The following is a 17005-nucleotide window of genomic DNA, read 5'->3' on the forward strand; positions in this document are numbered from 1 at the left end:
AGTAAAATTGTTGCATTCTCTTAAGTAATATTTGACTAATTTCCTTACTTAAGCTTTATTTGACTGTGTGTTCCTTGTTAAAGGATTTAATGACTTTTGCTTTTTTCCAGAATTACATCTCAATGAAGATCGTAAAGCCCTTAAAATAAGGCACGCAGCGGACAAGATGCAAAGGAATATGGAAAGGTCACCTGGATGCAAATGCAGTAATGTCAAAACAATTTCACAGTCTTTTTACTCACGTGAGGTTTAGGGGAAGAAAAAAAAAAACATGTGAATTGGAAGGGATGCTTGCTTTTTTTGCACTATACAAGAACAGGATTGGTGAGAACTTTCCCACACAAACACTGGTATCAATTAAATATTAAAACCACCACTTCAAAAATTATACGTTTATTCAAATTAAATTAGAACTATCACTTTTTTTTTTTTTACATCGCACATTTCATCAACCATTGTGGTCTTAGCATGATCGGTTGAGCTAAAAACATTTTTAACATGTTTCCGCAAATGTTTTGTCTTTTGTATTACTGTTAATAATAAATTAGAGAATAGCAATGGCTGGAATCATTCTTCTTGTGGGATTTGCTGCTTGCAGTGTTGTTTCAATAACGCTTCCACATCCGCCCTTCGCGCCAGGCTGTTGGCTTTGCCTTGAAAGCGGCCATTTTTTCCTGCTCCCTTTCCCTGAAGCAGCTCTAACAACCTGGGGGGTAGAATATCAAAATATCATTTGTATTTTTTTTTTTTTACATAATTTCAACTCTTGTGTAGGATTTTTTCCAATTCTTTGATTTTTTTTTTTCCAAAAGAAAATCATTGAAATAAAATACCAGGGAGCTGAAATTTCACCCACATGGGGACATGTCTAATTTGAACATGGCATGACCACTTAGTTATCATATTAGCCCTTGGCTAAAATACTGCCAGAATGATGTGGAAGAAAATGACCCAAAAATGATAAATACTACACAAGGATTAATTTCAACAATTCTTAGTTATAATTTCCTCCTACCTTGGCCCCATCTGTGTCACTTGCCCGCTGGGTCCAGCAAGCAGAAACAAGCCTGGCCCCTTTTCCTCTCCTACAGTAAGAAAAACTAAAGTTTCCTGGGGAGAAAATGACCAATAATTATTTAATACCAAAAAAAAAAAAGTTTTACATTCTTACCTGAGTGTTTATTTCATTAACAATGATGTTCATGAACTCATTGTCCCCTTCTTTCCTGTTGGTCAGATCATTTCGTATTTAACACTTTGAAAAGCTGGCAATGTAATGTTGAAAATAAGACCGAATAAAAGGCAACTCTTACTTGTGCAAACTGAAGAAATTCCCTTTGTTCGGGTCATTCTTAAAGTTGTGAGCGATGAGAAGGGCCATATCACGAAGTAAGCTCAAGTTAGTCTGCAAAAAAAAAAGAATGGACTGACCTTTCAAGTCCAACAAAATATTGTGTGCTATGTCTATGTAAATATGGGTGCTGCCATTGAAAAATTGACTTCCATTCTTCAGTTCCGCATGCATATAGGTAGCAGCTGTGTTGTAAGTGTGGAAACACTGCCATCCAATGGTCACAGTTAGCACTACAGTGCTCAATTGACCCATATTAGGTAAGCATTAGTCAAGGGTGTCAGCTACCCTCCATAAAAAAACGGAATGGACGAGAATTTTATTATTATTGTTACTATTTTAAAAGACCAGAAATCTCATCCATGGCACTGAATGAGTTAATAGAAAATCGTGTGCCTAGACTATTGTCCGAAAGCAGGCGCAGTGCCCCGTAAAGGGTTTATCTGCAGTTACTACTTTAACAGCTCCCCAAAAATGACGGCCACTTGCAAAATAAGCACAAAAATATTTGCTCACTTTATGCGCAAGCTTCAAAGTCTTCTGCAACTTGTCCACAGCCTCAACGTGTTCATCGGGACCAGTTCTATCGACAAAAAAAAAAAAAGTCTTCGTCTATAGTTGTTATTGGCAGTAAATGCTTGAGTCTTGAGCGATGTTACTTTTACCACAAATGATACATTTTATGGATCATCTTACTTGAGAAGAGCCACCAAGGAACGCTCCGTGTTGTAGCTTTTCTCTGCATATTTCAGCACTCTGTTTCCCGCCAGGAATATCAGGTTGGTTTTGTTTTTCTTTCCTTTCTCGGTCCCCAGCAGCTTAATTACCTACATTTCGGATCGAAGGATTAAAAAGCGTAAAATATGAGTTCAGAAAAGTGAGAAAAAGGTTAAGAACCACTGCTCCCCATTCAATCTGAAGTCCAATTATTATTATTTTTAAGTGTTTGTTTAGAGTCCAAAATGGCTGGTACAAATTGAGTTAAGTATGAAAGTAATTAGATAATTAAGCATTGAAGCAATTAAGTTACTTTAGTACCAAATGTAATGGATTCCTTTTGGTACCTCAGTACTAAAGTAACTGATTACCTAAGTAATTGATTTCTTTAGTATTTATTTACTTTCGTGCATAATTAGCTAAACTAATGAATTATTTAGTGCATTAAGTACCAGACATTTCTGGATCGTTCTTTGTCTAAACATTTGAAATTTGTTTCCAAAATTATAAGTACATGAGAAGGAGTGTCTGGACTCTTGAGGGGGGCGGGGGGGGGGTAAAAATACATCTTGCATTCAGAGCACACGTCATTAGGCACCTGTAAGTGACTGAGGTTGGACACGTGCGTCCCACAACACATGTTGGAGTCTACTCCCTCGATATCTACGATTCGTATCGGCCACGAGTGGTCGTCCGGCAGTCCTCGACTCCTCACCTGCGGAGGAGACATTTTGACAAAACTATTAACTTGACAAACTATATATATATATATATATATAGATTAGAACCTGAGCACAAAATCTTTTCAGTTCAATGACTTTTGATATTATTTAATACACACTTTTTCCACCTCAGGGCTGTCTTCATAAAGTAGCTTAACATTGACCGGGATTTGCGCTCTGATTTTCTCATTGGCAGCTTCTTCCAGTGCTCGTACTTGGGCTGCATTCACAGACACCGAGTCCAGTTCAATGGTGCTTCTCTGGCGCCCAAGCTCCCTAAAAACAAAGATGGCGGTGAGTACGATAGAAATGTGACAGTGTTTGACATATTTAGAAAACTGTGTACAAAAATGTGAAGCATTAACGACGTGAATATACCAAGATGTGGTCATGTAGCCAAACATGTTCTCTGCCAAGGCTGTGATCAAATGTTGTCCTAAAAGGAAGGGGGGGGGGGGGGGGGGGGGGGGGGTGTCACAAATTATTGTAACTATTAGCCGTGGGGAGTCTGTGAGGCTCACCTGAGTGTTGCTGCATGTGGTCAAACCTCCTTTCCCAGTCAACCTTCACTCGCACTTCCTGACCCACCTCCAGGGGCGAGCCCACAAAGTGCGCGGCGTCTTGGCCCTGTCTGGTCACCCTCAAAACGGGGATGTCCTCAATCATTCCGTGGTCATCTGGCTTATGGAGTAAGACATAAAATAGTACAGGGCTTCACCCTCCTTTTTTCCCCCCAATGGCACTTGATGCATGTGAATTCAACACAAAATTCCAAACGTGCGATACGATGGTACATACCTGACCACCACCTTCAGGAAATAAGATGGTGTCTTGCAACTTGACAGTGAATCCACTCAAAGTTTCTTTCGTCCCACCGATTTCCTGTTTGAGCTCCGCAGGGGAGCAGGAAGCTACAGTCGTGACAAACTATGAGAAAGGCAGGAAATTAAAACGTGAACCTGAAAATGTATTTTACAATGTACGAGTATAACTTTCAAATGAGTTGTAACATTTAGTTTAATCAATAGTTGTTTGTTGACAGAAGTATAGTGAGTACTTAAATCATCTTTGATCGCCATGTACATTTGGAAACATCCTTTATGGTTAAACGCTAAAGAAACTGTTATGCACTAATAAAAGTTATGAAAAGAAAATATGTGACATCATTTTTCAAAGGCAGGTCAACTTTGATCTTGTTGCACAAATAGTAATTCATTTCAACTACACTTTCGTGGGCTGACAGTAAATCATAAAAATGTAAACAAAAATCAGCATTTCTTTAGTCCCAACGTTAATAACGATAATAATGCAATAACATAAGAACTACTCTAAGAAGCTATTAGCAACCATGCTAACTACTTCTGCATAGAAATCATTCTTAACGGTAATGTATCAAACAATTAAACGTCAGCATATCGCCTCAGACATGTTCTCACCTCTTTCATATAGCAGTCTCGCTGACACTGAAACGCCATACTGATTTTTTGAGGGGGAAAAAAGCCGTTAAAAATGAGACGCAAGATGTCCAGAAGACTAGACTAGTTGGCTGACATTTTTCTACGGGTAGCGGTAAGGACAAAGCTACCAAAAGCGTTTTTTTTTAATTGTGGCAAGGTTAAAATAAATTTGCAAAAAAATGTAATAGACTAATGTATCAAAACATAATAGTGATTTTTTTAAAATAAAATTATCGTTTAATGTAATATTGGATAGGGTTTTACAGATATATTGCTGAATTTCCAGACGCCCAAAAATGTACAGAAAATTGTAAAAAAAACAAAGTTCTTGCGATTCTTTGAGTGATCAAAGACAAACCCAAGTGCATAATTTTAAATATAGATAACATTTTTAATGAATACCGAACGGAAATTTTACAGAAGTATGTCAATTTATTAAATTTAAAAAAAAGTTGCTCAAACATCACTACGGAAAGTGAGAAGGCCAAACAGGGCAGGTAACGAAAAAATATCGAACTTAAAAAATAAATAAACAGGATCATTCATGAATAATATTTTTCACCAATAATTTTTATTTAAATTTACAATATACATAAAAAAACCCAAAGCATTAAATAAATGACAAAAAAAGACAGTTGAGGTCCAAACACTATTACAAGCACCAACAAAAATAAACCCAGTATTGTTTACTTCAAAATTAACAATGATTTATGCATAGAAAACCACAATAAATGTGACAAATTATTAACACATGAAAATAACATTTGCAAATTGTTCACAACAGATTTACGAGTAAATTATCTGTATAATGCTCACATGTAGAGTTGTGGTTTCCAGCCCACAAAAGGCCCTGTGAGACTCAGTCAGACTGTTCCGCAAATAAAGGAATAGTTGGTCAAGATGTTTTATCATAATAGGAAACTGTATTCTAAACTTCTGACATAGTTACATGAAACTGGACTTACATTACTAAGATCCCCCATGTCTGGTGTTGCTCCTTTATTACTGGTCGCCATATCTTGGATCATCTGAGGAGGTAAATAGTATTTACATACACAACAAGTAGTTGTTTTTTTTAAAGCAATACTGATTAATATATTTACTTACATCTACGTATTTTTCATACTCCTCCCTTCCATCATCTTCTTCATTCTCCCAATCCCTCCAGTTATCAAAGTCCACAGAAATCCAACTGGGCTGCATTTTAAAGAAAACTTATCCGCATTTGTTTTATGTTTACAACAAACGCAATTGTTTGTCTTCATCAAAAATTTAAATCTTAACATTGGGATGTACCCTTTCTGGATCCTTCTGAAGACGAGGCCAAGCATAATCGGGCTTTATTTTTCTCAGCAAGACATTGACGGTGCGGTCATAAACTCTTTCTCTGGAATCCTTTGGAGAAAAAAGGATGCAAACATAATTTGAAATAGAAATGCTAGAGTTTATTAATATAACAAAATACTCACATGGATTTGGACATTTTCATAGAAGTGGATTTCATTGTAGATCACATCATCTGTTTCATTCTTGCAGCTGTTGGGGACGAGAAGACAAGGTAGCTTAATCCAACCACAACATTTGATCACACTGCAGTGGGTTAAGTTTGTAAACTCACCACAAGATCATTTTATCTGTCTGGATGTCAACTTGAACATCTTTAGGTTTCTGCACTTTGAAATTAATCGTGACATATTTTTTACTGTCAAACCACACAGCATGTGCTGGCTGACTGCGGGAAAAAAAAAAATATGGAGGTTTTTTCAAATAAATTTATTACTGGAAAAGACATCACTTACCTCTCTTCTGGTCTAACAATTTTAGGTTTGTTCATAGTAAAGTTTCGGGTAAAACCACAGCGGTACTTCTCTCTCCCAAGTTGCCTGCTCAAATGGAGTAGAAAGAAAGACCTGGAAGATGCTATTTATAGTAGCTGGGAGAAGTAGGTATCAAATGTTGGGGGTGGGTCCCCACTACCTTTTATGGTCATCCAGAGGGTTTCTCGAGAGTACATGCAATTTCCAGATTAAACTGTATGAAAACTTTATGAAAACACAAAATAATAACGTACACACAAATATATATTTTTTATGTTTTCATATCCAAAGCAAATAACTTTTGCCAGCCCCATAATGGGCACAAGAACGATAGAAAGTTATGAAAATGAATTCACGCTGAGCAAATTCATCATGTGCATTTCTTATTTAGTAAAACAGTTCCAGTGACTGTACTTTGATATGCATGCTGCTGGCTTGACATGTATGAGCCCAGTAACAAATCTTGAAGGAACATCCCCCTCTATTAAAACTTAATTTCTGCACGTTTACATTTTATGATTGCTACAAAACTAAAATTGGAATAAATGAAAATACTGTACAGTAAGTGACTGAAACGTGGGCTCAGCTTACACTCCAGTCCACTGGATGGCGGCAACACACATTAAGCTACCTTAACCACCGTTAATATGAGACAGACGAAGGTGACTCCGGAGCGTGTCCAAAACAAACGTGAGCGTAGAATTTAAATTCCGATTAGAAGCATGTGTGAAGTAAAAGTGACTGATGGCAGACCAAACCTTGGTTGTGCGTTTATTTACCCAATGACTTGTAACCAATCGCGCGAGTATGTTGAATTGGTGCGGTTGATATCATTTTACAATCACGAGTTCAATGACCACAAAAATGGACGAATTTGAAACTCCTGCTTATTTATATGAATATGTATTGTACTCTTATAATTTGCACTACAAAATTTTGCTAAAAGTGCAACATTGCTATGGTAGTCTTGTTACGCTAATATTGACCATTTGTTAGCGCTATAGTGCGAATGACGTACAGCAAAGCCTTCAACAATATAAAAAAAAATGGCCGTAAAGATTGTGCTTCAAGAAGCTTCATTTCCCAATCACTACTTCACGATCACATTTTCAACTTTAACTAGACATGTGGTATGGAAGGCTGGATTGCCGCTGCTTCTTTTTTTTCAAGATGAGAACAAATCTCTAGATAATAAACAGGCAGGATAAAAATTGACTCTTTATTGTCTTGATTTTTACACTCCTTTCAAATGTTCATCGTCCCCTTGTTCCTCCACATTTGTACCCGCCGATATCTTTGTCGGTGATTCACTGGCAAGTTGGCTGTCTGCTTTATTCACCTCCAACTCCTTTATTGAAGACAGTTTCAATTTGAGCAGGTCAAACGTATCGTCCAATAGTCCAGGATCCATTTTCACAGCCGCCATTTTGCGACGTAGTGAGCGTAACGAAGGCAGAGGCTGGTCCTGCCTCAGTAGCTCCTCGTAGCCGGTGACGCCACAAGCCAAGCACAATTTTAAGGCTTTTTTGTACGTCGTATTCAACCACTTTGTGCCTCGGCTACTTTTCTTTCCCATCTTCTCCAGCTGGTCATCGTTGAACACTTTTTTGGCCCTAGCCTCCAACATGGCTTTTGCCGCCGAAACCTGACGCAGTTTTTTGTTGTTCATGCGAAGCTTCTTTCGTAGACTTTCATTCTGAGCCTCGAGGACACGGATTCGTTCTTGCGGATCGGAAACCTCCCTCACGATCTCCTGAACAGCTTCTGACACGTTGTCGTCGCAGTTCACGTCCTTAGCTGAAAAGCAAGAGGAACAAATGTGGAAAAAAAATTCCTTATGACGCCATGGATTGCGAAGCGACAACAAAATATGCATTGACCTTGGTGGTTTTCCGCTTGTAGATCTTTGGAGGGTGGATCTCCACATCCTCCAGGGGCGTGAGAGTAACTGTGGTCATCCAAGACTATGGAGCAGGCGGCCTTGGCGGCGGGACCATCATCGGTTTTGGTATCAGTCGTCCGTTGGCGTGGGGCTTTTCGTTTTTTACGCGGTGTGGTGTAGATGAAGACATTGGGCACAGCGTTGGCCTTGAGCAGTGCTTTCCCGTCAGAACGCTTACTCTCGATTTGACTATCATCGAAGTGTTTCTGTAAAAAAAAAAGACTTTTGTGAACACACTGATGGTGCTGTGATGACACACGCGATGCTATAATGCCTGATGCACAATTCAATAGAGGGTTTTCACCGACGTCACATTGTGGGGGGTAACCCGGATGCGCCGCCGTTACGGAGGGACTCGAAAATCTGAGTGCAAAGACATCTTGTGTATCTCTTACACAACAATACAATAACAATGACTTATTTTATTTACTGAATATGTAACTTTAGGTTCTATAAAAACAATGCAAAGTACAAATATGCAATATACTTCAGTCAAAATCAACCACAGATGGACAAAGCTTTACCAGAGCACAACAGACAAGTCCAATCTTATCTATGGTACAATAACCATCAGTGTCTTTGTGCATCAAAAAAAATCAGTTGGCAATTTCCCACCCAAAATAGAATATTTCTAGCGCACGCAGCCAATTACACACTCAACGTGAATCCCGACATGGTCAATTTTCCTTGTGGTTTCTAAGTCGACAGGAGCCGACAGACTTTTCACGAGCGAAGGCTCGAATTTCTACACGAGCCATTCTGCAACCTAAAGCGGCCTGAATGTTAAAGCCACGGTCATCCAGGACTAAATCACCAGGGAATATGCTGTTCAAAAAGCCACAATTTTCATTTATGTATTTGTCACTCACTTATGACATCAGTAACAATCCTAAAGCAGTGGCTATTGACACATTGAATGCATATGAGAGGAAGCTTTTGGAAGCATTAAGCCTAAGACGCATCAGTGTCAGCATCAACTGCTAAACTTATCTTCTTCTCAGGGAGGTGAGACTTGAGGAATGTGAAGAGTACTAACAGCATCTGGTATGTTGGTAGGCAAGTGAAAAACAAAACCTTTTCATCCTTATTAACAAAAGCATTTTGGCAGTAGGAAGTGGACAAATGTGCAACGTCAGACCTCAGCTGAATGTTTTCAGCTCTGAGATTTTTAAATTCAGCAGTCATAACAATATCACCAGTCAACTCAATTTCAGTTCCTGCGCAGCAAAAACCATCACTGACATCATCATTCGCGGCGAGGTCATCAGTAACAGCAGCAGCCGCAGCCTGTAGTTTCTTCTGGGTCCGATTCATACGACGCTTGTAGCGGGAGTAACTTGTTCCTTTGGTCGATTGAGATGAATTTCTTCGCTGACCTGTCAGTCCAACGGATGGTACCCAATTTGGATCATCCTTTTGGTAAAGGTCAGCCCTTTTACCTGAAATACAATGAGAAGCACATAAACTAAACATCTTCAGAAGAATCAGAACAACATAACTCATTTATGCAACATGCGGTAGCTTGATAATATTAATTATGCCAATGTCAGTTTTATTTATGTCATACCAAAATCCCTAACATTAAAGTAAGCAAACAATCAGAAAAACAACTCAAGCAATACTTGTTTTCACAAGTTACTATTAAAACGTCATCATTGCATTACAAACTTTGCCATTAGTTGCTTGCAATCAATATTTTCTTACCTGAAAAAAAATGAGCGGAACAAATTCGGATGTTGTCCGGGTTTTTCCCTCTCAAATCCTGGTTGAGCTTTGCCAACCACAGGCGTCTCCTTTCCTCCGATAATTTCTGGCATTCCTCTCCTTGATTTTTGATCACTTTTGGAAGCCTGTAATAGTCTAAATGTCTTTCTCGGTCTGCCCGATTTGTGCAACCCGAAACACGGCAATAATTGACCATTTTTCCTGACGATGTTGCAGATTAACGTGGTGCCCATGCAGTGTTATGGTACTGACTACCTCCAAGATGGCGGCTTCCGGGTTTATGACGCGGTTGATGACGTAGACGCTGACGCGCCGGTGAAAACCCTCTATGAAGTACGATCTGATGTCTGGCCTTCATTCAGTAAGCAACACGTTGGTATAATACACACAAATTCTTTCGTTTGTTTTGCCCGACTTGCCTGATTTTGACAGGTGGACAAGCACCAAACGAGGGTGTTATACATGATTCCCGATGGACAATCAAACAAAATATGTTGCAGCTAAAATAAGCCCCGTACCATGTCTATGGATTTCCATTCATTGCTTGTTACTTGCTTCAAAGACGAGATTGGACAATATACTTACATGGCAAAGATAAGAGTTGTCATTTGGTGTCCAGCCATCCTTGCGACGCACTTTGTCTGCCCATATTTTCCGTCGCTTGGAGTCGCGGGGAAATCTGTGTAGCTTCACGCCTTTGCCACTTCGAGTTTTACATCCAACAGCTACACATGTGACCATTTTCGCAGTATTTTACTTTTTTAACGATTAAAGCCTCGTGAAAAGCAATCGAATTATACACCAGCGAAAGCGAGCGATGGACTGCAAAATGGCTTCGGAAAAACCATGTGACTACTTTCAGCCAATCGGCATCCATAAGTAAAAGACCTTATATTGGCCAACCTGGTTTGAGTGCTGCTTCCTGCTGGCCTGGTGGTTTTTCATTTAGTCGTTTTGGGCGATGTGGCGCCAGATCCACACTGCACTGTTTACATTTAGATTTTACGTTCCTTTGACTAACCTTTAACATAACGGAATAGTGTCATTTGTTTTGAACGCGTCCCTGAGCGAATACTCATCAAGTACTTAAAAACATGCCTCGCAGACGTCAGGTAAGAAAAAAAGGCATGCTAGTACCGATGTCAATAGGGTTAGCTTGTTAGCAGCAGCGTTTAGCTCTTTTTACGAGCGGTATGTACTACCAGTTCACGCCGCATTTCTATATTTCGGTTTCCAAACGTCTTTGGCGGTATTTATATGGAACAGAAAAGCACCGAATTTTAATAAAAGTAGTAATTAAGTAAAAACAGTCGGCGCCCGTTCGTAGCCATAGCTAGCCGACATGCTATCTACAGCTAGCTATAGCTTTGCTGTTAAAATATTGAACAAATGTTTTTGTAAAACAAACAAACAAACAAACAACTCCGAACTGTCAAGAAAGTCCACAATAATTGTTGGATTGATGTCATTATCACCCAAACGGCTGCTGGGAGTAAATCTACTAGGTGTACAATTTGAAATGGTGATTTTGCTTACGGAGTTTGGTACTTGTGGAAAACGGGTTAGAGCGCTAGCATGGGACGACAACACCGCTAGAATTCAGTGGTCGATGTGATTTCAGCAGGAAAATATTTTAAAAATGCGGAGTGTTCAGTGTAATTGAATGCCTCACATTCATATTTGTTTCACACAATAGAGACATATGGCAGGAAGTGGTTCTGATGGAACTGAAGATTCGGACTCCTCTGCTGAAAGAGAACAAACCAATAGTTCGGAAAGTGATGGCACGCGGAACAAGAGGCAGCGTCTCACCAGAGCATCCACACGCCTCAGCCAGAGTTCTCACGGTTCGTTAACTCTGATACATCTTTACTAACATTCTCGCTTGAGTAGCAAAATAAATATTGCCTGGCTTCTTTTTCTGCAGATACGTCTGACTTGAAGCAGGCAGGGGATCACGACGAATCCCCACCACTGACGCCAACTGGAAATGCACCATCCTCCGAGTCTGAGCTGGATATCTCCAGTCCGAATGCCTCTCACGATGAAAGCCAGGCCAAAGATCAGATCAGCAGAGACTCAGATAAAGACCTTTCCCACCGACCCAAACGTCGTCGCTGCCACGAGACGTACAACTTTACCATGAAATGCCCCACCCCTGGATGCAATTCACTTGGTAAATTTGCCCTTGGCTCAACCTGCTTACCAAAATGACATAGTTTTTTTGTTAATGAATTTATTATTTTACTAACTTCAAACAGGTCACCTCACAGGAAAACACGAACGGCACTTTGCTGTGTCTGGTTGCCCTCTGTACCACAACCTGTCTGCAGATGAATGCAAGGTGAGAATGTGAGAGGTTGTTTTCAGGCTTTTTGTGCACAAAACACAGGTCACACTGCACGTTAATAATGTTTAATAGTTTGCATTTGATACTGTCTAACTAGCATGTGTTTCTAATCTCAGGTAAAAGCTGTCAGCCGTGAGAAGCAAGATGATGAGATGAAGGGGCAGGAAGAAAGCAATTCCCGCCATGCAACTCGCCACCAGGTCTAGTTTTGGAATATATTGAAAGAAATTTAGTAGGCTCCTTAAAATGGCGTTGCGTAATTGTATCTTTTTTGTTTCATTTAGACACCAACTTCGAAACAAAGTAGATACAAAGAGCAGGTGGCGGAAATGAGGAAGGGGAGAAACGCTGGCCTGCAAAAAGAGCAGAAAGAAAAACATATGGTATCACTGTGGATCTTCTGCTCTATCATTATATTCACTTGTCATATGGTTTCATCCTTGTGTTTTTGTGCGAACCACAGGAGCATCGGCAGGCACACGGCAACACCAGGGAGCCTCTGCTGGAAAACATCACCAGCGATTATGACTTGGAACTCTTCAGGAAAGCGCAAGCTCGTGCCTCTGAAGACCTGGTGATTTTTTTATTTATCTGTTTTTGATTCAAGGTGAAATTTCAGATCCAATGTGTTCCTAAGCAGTGTTGTCACTGCACTCTTGCATTGGTGGTTTAGAAGCTGCGAAAGTGCACACTTTTGTTTTTTAGGAAAACGTTTTATGAAAATATTTTTTTAAACACATTTTGTATTTATGAATCAAATTAGTTTTGCCATGTGTGTCTCACAAATAATGCATTATTTGTTGTAAATATTTCAATTGTGTATATGCGGCAGTACATCCAGAATCACAATAATAATTCTTGTGTTCCAGTAGCTATAAAGCCACACTTGCCTTCACATTCAGACGAAAGCGTTGACTATATTTCTTTCTTGTTATCGTCCCTCCCACAGGAAAAGCTACGCATCCAGGGCCAGATCACCGAGGGGAGCAATATGATCAAGACCATCCTATTCGGCCGTTACGAGCTGGACACCTGGTACCACTCGCCCTACCCTGAGGAGTACGCCCGCCTGGGTCGCCTCTACGTGTGCGAATTCTGCCTCAAGTACATGAAGAGCCAGACCATCCTTAGGCGGCACATGGTCAGAATCATACACTCGTCTTATTTCAATATAAATGCAGATTTTTCTATGTATAAATGTGATTTAAATTATGTGTTTTTGTGTTAGGCCAAGTGTGTGTGGAAGCACCCTCCAGGAGATGAAGTGTACAGAAAAGGTGCCATATCTGTGTTTGAAGTTGACGGCAAGAAGAATAAGGTGGGCTCATGCAGATTTCATACACAACAATGACATTTTGCTCATGGGTTAAATGGAATCGTTTACTCCACAGATCTACTGCCAGAACTTGTGTTTACTTGCCAAACTCTTCCTGGACCACAAGACGTTATACTATGACGTGGAGCCTTTTCTCTTCTATGTCATGACCGAGGCTGACAACACAGGCTGCCATTTAGTTGGATACTTTTCCAAAGTAAGTACAGAACCGAGAAATTGGTGGAAAAATTGTCATTGACAACCCTCCCAAATGGTCCCAATAGTTTTAAATTGTCATTATACCATAAACTTTAATGTAAAAGATACATGTTTTACAGATTTGAATAAAATGCAGTGGAAGTGTGTATGTATTAGAGATAGACAGACTTTTTTCCCAAGAGCTGATACTCATTATTAGTAGTGAATAGCCCAATAACTAATATTAGGATATTATTTTTTGTAATAAAAGGGAAAGTATTGGCGTTAAAATTGAAACATTAAAAAAAAAAAAAATCTTTCCAACTCCTTGTTGAAATGTCTTTAAGTGTCTCTGGTCTTTTCTTAACCTAATAAGGACAACTAAGGAATGAACATTTCAGATTTGCATTTTATTTATTCGATTAATCATCCTTTCATTTTAAAATACATTCTACAAGTAAAGTACAAGTAAATAGATCTCTATTGGCTTCTAAAGTAAATTAAGTTTGTCCAAGTTTCAAAATGACAAATGGAAACGCAAACAGAAATCTTTCAATTTCACTTATCTTTGTTTTAACTTTCAAACAAAATCGAAAGGTGCTAGGTGGCCAAGTATTCCAAGGGTCTGCAGATTTTTTTGTGAATGTCACTTAACCGCAATTTTATATTTTCAGTCAGCAGCAAGTGGAAATGTTTGTTTTATTAGAAATATTAATTGTTCATGAAAGTAAGGACAATATGTTTTTAATGCTGAACATTGCCACTTTTTGTCTAAATTTAACATTAGCTAAAAACAAAAAATAGATCATTGAAAAGAGAAAAAAAAATTGGCACTGATATATATTTATCCCCAGTATGTACTATTTATGGTTTTGTGTGCTATTCGGAAAGCCAGTACTATATTCAGACTGCCTTTAAAATTCAACACCAACAACAAGACCACATGGCTTGTTAGCACGAGTTTTTCAATAGACCCTCGCCAGAAAAAAACATGAATACTCACCAATCTATGTCAACAACCCAGACTAGACTTTGTTCCTCCGCAACATGCAAATATGTATCACTTCATCATATATGTCACATCAATTACCTCGGATGACCTTCTTTAGCACCTCTGGGAATTTTTGGCCGAGGTGATAGGAGCCACAGGAAAAAAACAAACAAAACAAACAAAAAAAAAAAGCACTAAGTTGCATGTATAAATCTGCCCCCAAATTTTGTGTCTTTTTTTGTGTGTCTAGGAAAAGAATTCCTTCCTCAACTACAATGTTTCCTGCATTCTGACAATGCCCCAGTACATGAGGCAGGGCTTCGGCAAAATGCTCATTGACTTCAGTACGTAGACGCTCTTCATTTCTACCAACTCTGAAAAAGTGCTGTGCTGACTCTGTTGTTTTTCTTCTTCAGGCTACCTACTGTCCAAAGTGGAGGAGAAGGTTGGTTCTCCCGAGAGGCCTCTGTCAGACCTCGGCCTTATCAGCTACCGCAGCTACTGGAAGGAAGTGCTTCTCCGATACATGCACAACTTCCAAGGAAAGGAGATCTCTATCAAAGGTAAGGGTGAACACATCGAAACAATACAGCTTGCACAGTGAAAGAGAGACCAAAAAACCCCCAAAAGATACATGAAATTCAAATAAAAATCGCTTTGAACAAAGATGTGCTGTCTACTTGATGCGCAGAGATTAGTCAGGAAACTGCCGTCAATCCCGTGGATATCGTGAGCACGCTGCAGTCTCTTCAGATGCTCAAATACTGGAAGGGGAAGCACTTGGTTTTGAAGCGACAGGTGAGATATCCCACCCAGCAGTGGGCTATTTTTCTTTTTAAACTCTTTTCAATGCATGTTTGTGTAGTGGAGGGCCCCATCCTTTGTGTTGATGCTAATGCATGTCGCCATTGCATATCAGCGCAATTGCGTTAATGCTAATGCATGTCATGTCATGGCTGTGTCGACCCCATGATTTTGAACTCGCATTTTAGTCAGCTAACCTGTAGACCTCAACGTGTGTTTGTGAGATTTTGCCGAGCATGCAATTTCATTGTTTTATTCATTTCAGCTCATACTGATGCTAATTAAAATATGATCATTTTGATAAAAACGAGATGTGACACTTAAAGTTTGCCGCTTACTTATTTGTTTTAATTTTTTTTCTCAACAAGGACCTAATTGACGAGTGGAAAGCAAAGGAGGTCAAGAGGGGCAACGGCAACAAAACCATAGACCCCAGCTCACTGAAATGGACCCCTCCAAAGGGGACATAAGCACTCACATCCTCAGGCTACTCCATAAGCTTGCCTTCAGCTTCACCAGCCGCAAGTAGCCTCCATCTTCTAACTGTAAGGATAGAGCAGAGCGTCTTTTGTTTTGTTTTTTTTTTACTTTTTTATTTGACCTGTTTTGTTGGTTTCTAAAGGTGTTTAATCTCAAGTTCACTTTTGAATGTTAATTGACAGTCGATCACATGAATGTGCTGCCCCTTACAAAGAATACAAACCTACTTTTTTTTTCTTTTTTTTTTTTTTTAAATACATTTTATTTGACGTAAAGCTAAAAAAAGAGCAATGGCGATTTGGAGCCGAAGAAGCCAGAAGAGAATGGCACAACCACCGTGGCATCAGCTTTGGTTGACGTACACATTGTATCGACCAATTATTAATTATTTTCCCCTGCTCCATACCGTCAATACAGGATTCGTACCCATTCCTCTGGTAAACCTGCCAAACAAGGAAAGAATATTATTTTTGATTTCCTGCTAATTGAAATTCTGAAAGTACCACTGTAAAAAAAAACAAATGCACATAAAATTAAATAAATAACCTCAGGTTTTTTGTACTGATACAATCTTGTGTGGTTCATCTAACACTTGCATAGTCACAGACTCAGCTGTAAATGCATATATTTTTTTTTTTTTAAATTTGAGCTCACCTCTTCTGATGTTTCTCCTCGATTGGCTCACCAATATGTCTTCTTTCTTACCTGAAAGGAATAAACTGGGTTTAAAAGTTTTTCTAAAATAGGTATTTTTCGTTCCTAATCAGTAATTGGACAGTTAGATACACGTCGATTTGTACGGCGCTGTGAATCGATGTATTTTTATTACAATGTACAACACGACTGGCCGTCGAGTGAAAAATGACATGAACAGAAATTTACAGACATTTTTCTTTAGAAAGTAAAGAGATTCACCTGAGCGTTTCCCCATGAGTCCGTAGAAGCGAAAGGCTTTAGATCTTTTCACGAGGGTTGCAAAGGGCCGGAGCAGGACCCATTCATCTTGCCCCTAGCCCAGCAAAAAAAAACAAAAAAAAAACAGTATGAATCACACCCAATCTAGCATGAACACAAACCCACCTGCTGGTAATTTGGTAACCGATGCGCCACATCCTCGCCGTGAGACACTCCCTGAT

The 17005-nt window shown here is 39.3% G+C and overlaps 5 protein-coding genes across 9 annotated transcripts in view; 2 read left to right on the plus strand and 3 right to left on the minus strand.

Annotated features, from left to right (window-relative positions):
- Positions 1-558, plus strand: part of LOC148409630 (myoferlin-like) — a 28821-nt gene extending 28263 nt beyond the window's left edge. The window contains exon 53 of the mRNA XM_088438211.1: positions 111-558. Coding sequence (XP_088294337.1) covers positions 111-149 — 39 coding nt within the window. The 3' untranslated portion in view covers positions 150-558. The remainder of the gene's footprint in view (positions 1-110) is intronic.
- On the minus strand, positions 378-4384 carry aarsd1 (alanyl-tRNA synthetase domain containing 1). Of its 2 annotated transcripts, XM_088438218.1 has the most exons (12): positions 4227-4384; positions 3589-3717; positions 3312-3471; positions 3169-3226; positions 2910-3066; positions 2667-2783; positions 2048-2178; positions 1868-1934; positions 1314-1405; positions 1172-1226; positions 1016-1110; positions 378-706 (listed from the first exon to the last, which is right to left on the minus strand). In XM_088438218.1, exons 1-12 carry the CDS (start codon positions 4263-4265, stop codon positions 568-570), a joined length of 1239 nt encoding a protein of 412 aa, XP_088294344.1. In that variant the 5' UTR covers positions 4266-4384; the 3' UTR covers positions 378-567. The 2 variants fall into 2 exon arrangements, with proteins under 2 accessions (XP_088294344.1, XP_088294345.1); XM_088438219.1 differs by lacking the exon at positions 4227-4384 and having other exon boundaries at positions 3312-3467.
- On the plus strand, positions 4248-16433 carry kat7b (K(lysine) acetyltransferase 7b). 2 transcript variants are annotated; one of them, XM_088438212.1, is made up of 15 exons: positions 4248-4359; positions 9948-10092; positions 11428-11578; positions 11659-11907; positions 11993-12075; positions 12198-12281; positions 12366-12464; positions 12545-12655; positions 13031-13222; positions 13310-13399; positions 13473-13613; positions 14836-14929; positions 15002-15148; positions 15277-15383; positions 15758-16433. In XM_088438212.1, the coding sequence occupies exons 2-15, from the start codon at positions 10060-10062 to the stop codon at positions 15857-15859; spliced, it is 1683 nt and encodes a 560-aa protein (XP_088294338.1). In that variant the 5' UTR covers positions 4248-4359; positions 9948-10059; the 3' UTR covers positions 15860-16433. The 2 variants fall into 2 exon arrangements, with proteins under 2 accessions (XP_088294338.1, XP_088294339.1); XM_088438213.1 differs by lacking the exons at positions 4248-4359; positions 9948-10092 and adding an exon at positions 10644-10843.
- On the minus strand, positions 4857-6139 carry ptges3l (prostaglandin E synthase 3 like). Its single transcript, XM_088438220.1, has 7 exons — positions 6047-6139; positions 5866-5979; positions 5717-5783; positions 5544-5642; positions 5355-5444; positions 5213-5275; positions 4857-5115 (listed from the first exon to the last, which is right to left on the minus strand). The coding sequence occupies exons 1-7, from the start codon at positions 6079-6081 to the stop codon at positions 5107-5109; spliced, it is 477 nt and encodes a 158-aa protein (XP_088294346.1). The 5' UTR covers positions 6082-6139; the 3' UTR covers positions 4857-5106.
- On the minus strand, positions 7270-10578 carry LOC148409634 (THAP domain-containing protein 1-like). Of its 3 annotated transcripts, XM_088438215.1 has the most exons (5): positions 10317-10537; positions 9711-9856; positions 9249-9445; positions 7945-8212; positions 7270-7861 (listed from the first exon to the last, which is right to left on the minus strand). In XM_088438215.1, the coding sequence occupies exons 1-5, from the start codon at positions 10352-10354 to the stop codon at positions 7299-7301; spliced, it is 1212 nt and encodes a 403-aa protein (XP_088294341.1). In that variant the 5' UTR covers positions 10355-10537; the 3' UTR covers positions 7270-7298. The 3 variants fall into 3 exon arrangements, with proteins under 3 accessions (XP_088294341.1, XP_088294340.1, XP_088294343.1); XM_088438214.1 differs by lacking the exon at positions 10317-10537 and having other exon boundaries at positions 9711-10264; XM_088438217.1 differs by lacking the exons at positions 9249-9445; positions 9711-9856 and having other exon boundaries at positions 10317-10578.
- Positions 16434-17005: the final 572 nt, after the last annotated feature.

Source organism: Hippichthys cyanospilos, chromosome 17, assembly GCF_059441005.1.
Source record: "Hippichthys cyanospilos isolate Australia breed blue-spotted pipefish chromosome 17, RoL_Hcya_1.0, whole genome shotgun sequence".
Classification (NCBI taxonomy): domain Eukaryota; kingdom Metazoa; phylum Chordata; class Actinopteri; order Syngnathiformes; family Syngnathidae; genus Hippichthys; species Hippichthys cyanospilos.

Bases quoted from the DNA above. Each gene is read 5' to 3' on its own strand.
- aarsd1 (XM_088438218.1), bottom strand. From the start codon at position 4,265: ATGGCGTTTCAGTGTCAGCGAGACTGCTATATGAAAGAG. The intron at 3,472-3,588 runs GTATGTACCATC...TTACTCCATAAG, and splicing joins TTCCTGAAGGTGGTGGTCAG to CCAGATGACCACGGAATGAT. The intron at 1,111-1,171 runs GTAAGAATGTAA...TTTTCTCCCCAG, and splicing joins TTAATGAAATAAACACTCAG to GAAACTTTAGTTTTTCTTAC.
- ptges3l (XM_088438220.1), bottom strand. From the start codon at position 6,081: ATGAACAAACCTAAAATTGTTAGACCAGAAGAGAG. The intron at 5,980-6,046 runs GTAAGTGATGTC...TTTTTCCCGCAG, and splicing joins ATTGTTAGACCAGAAGAGAG to TCAGCCAGCACATGCTGTGT. The intron at 5,276-5,354 runs GTAAGTAAATAT...TTACCTCCTCAG, and splicing joins AGTATGAAAAATACGTAGAT to ATGATCCAAGATATGGCGAC.
- LOC148409634 (XM_088438214.1), bottom strand. From the start codon at position 9,927: ATGGTCAATTATTGCCGTGTTTCGGGTTGCACAAATCGGGCAGACCGA. The intron at 9,446-9,710 runs GTAAGAAAATAT...ATTGTATTTCAG, and splicing joins TTCCGCTCATTTTTTTTCAG to GTAAAAGGGCTGACCTTTAC. The intron at 8,213-9,248 runs GTCAGTGATGGT...TTTTTTTTACAG, and splicing joins ACCTCGCCGCGAATGATGAT to AAACACTTCGATGATAGTCA.
- kat7b (XM_088438212.1), top strand. From the start codon at position 10,060: ATGAAGTACGATCTGATGTCTGGCCTTCATTCA. The intron at 11,908-11,992 runs GTAAATTTGCCC...AACTTCAAACAG, and splicing joins CCCTGGATGCAATTCACTTG to GTCACCTCACAGGAAAACAC. The intron at 12,656-13,030 runs GTGATTTTTTTA...TCCCTCCCACAG, and splicing joins CTCGTGCCTCTGAAGACCTG to GAAAAGCTACGCATCCAGGG.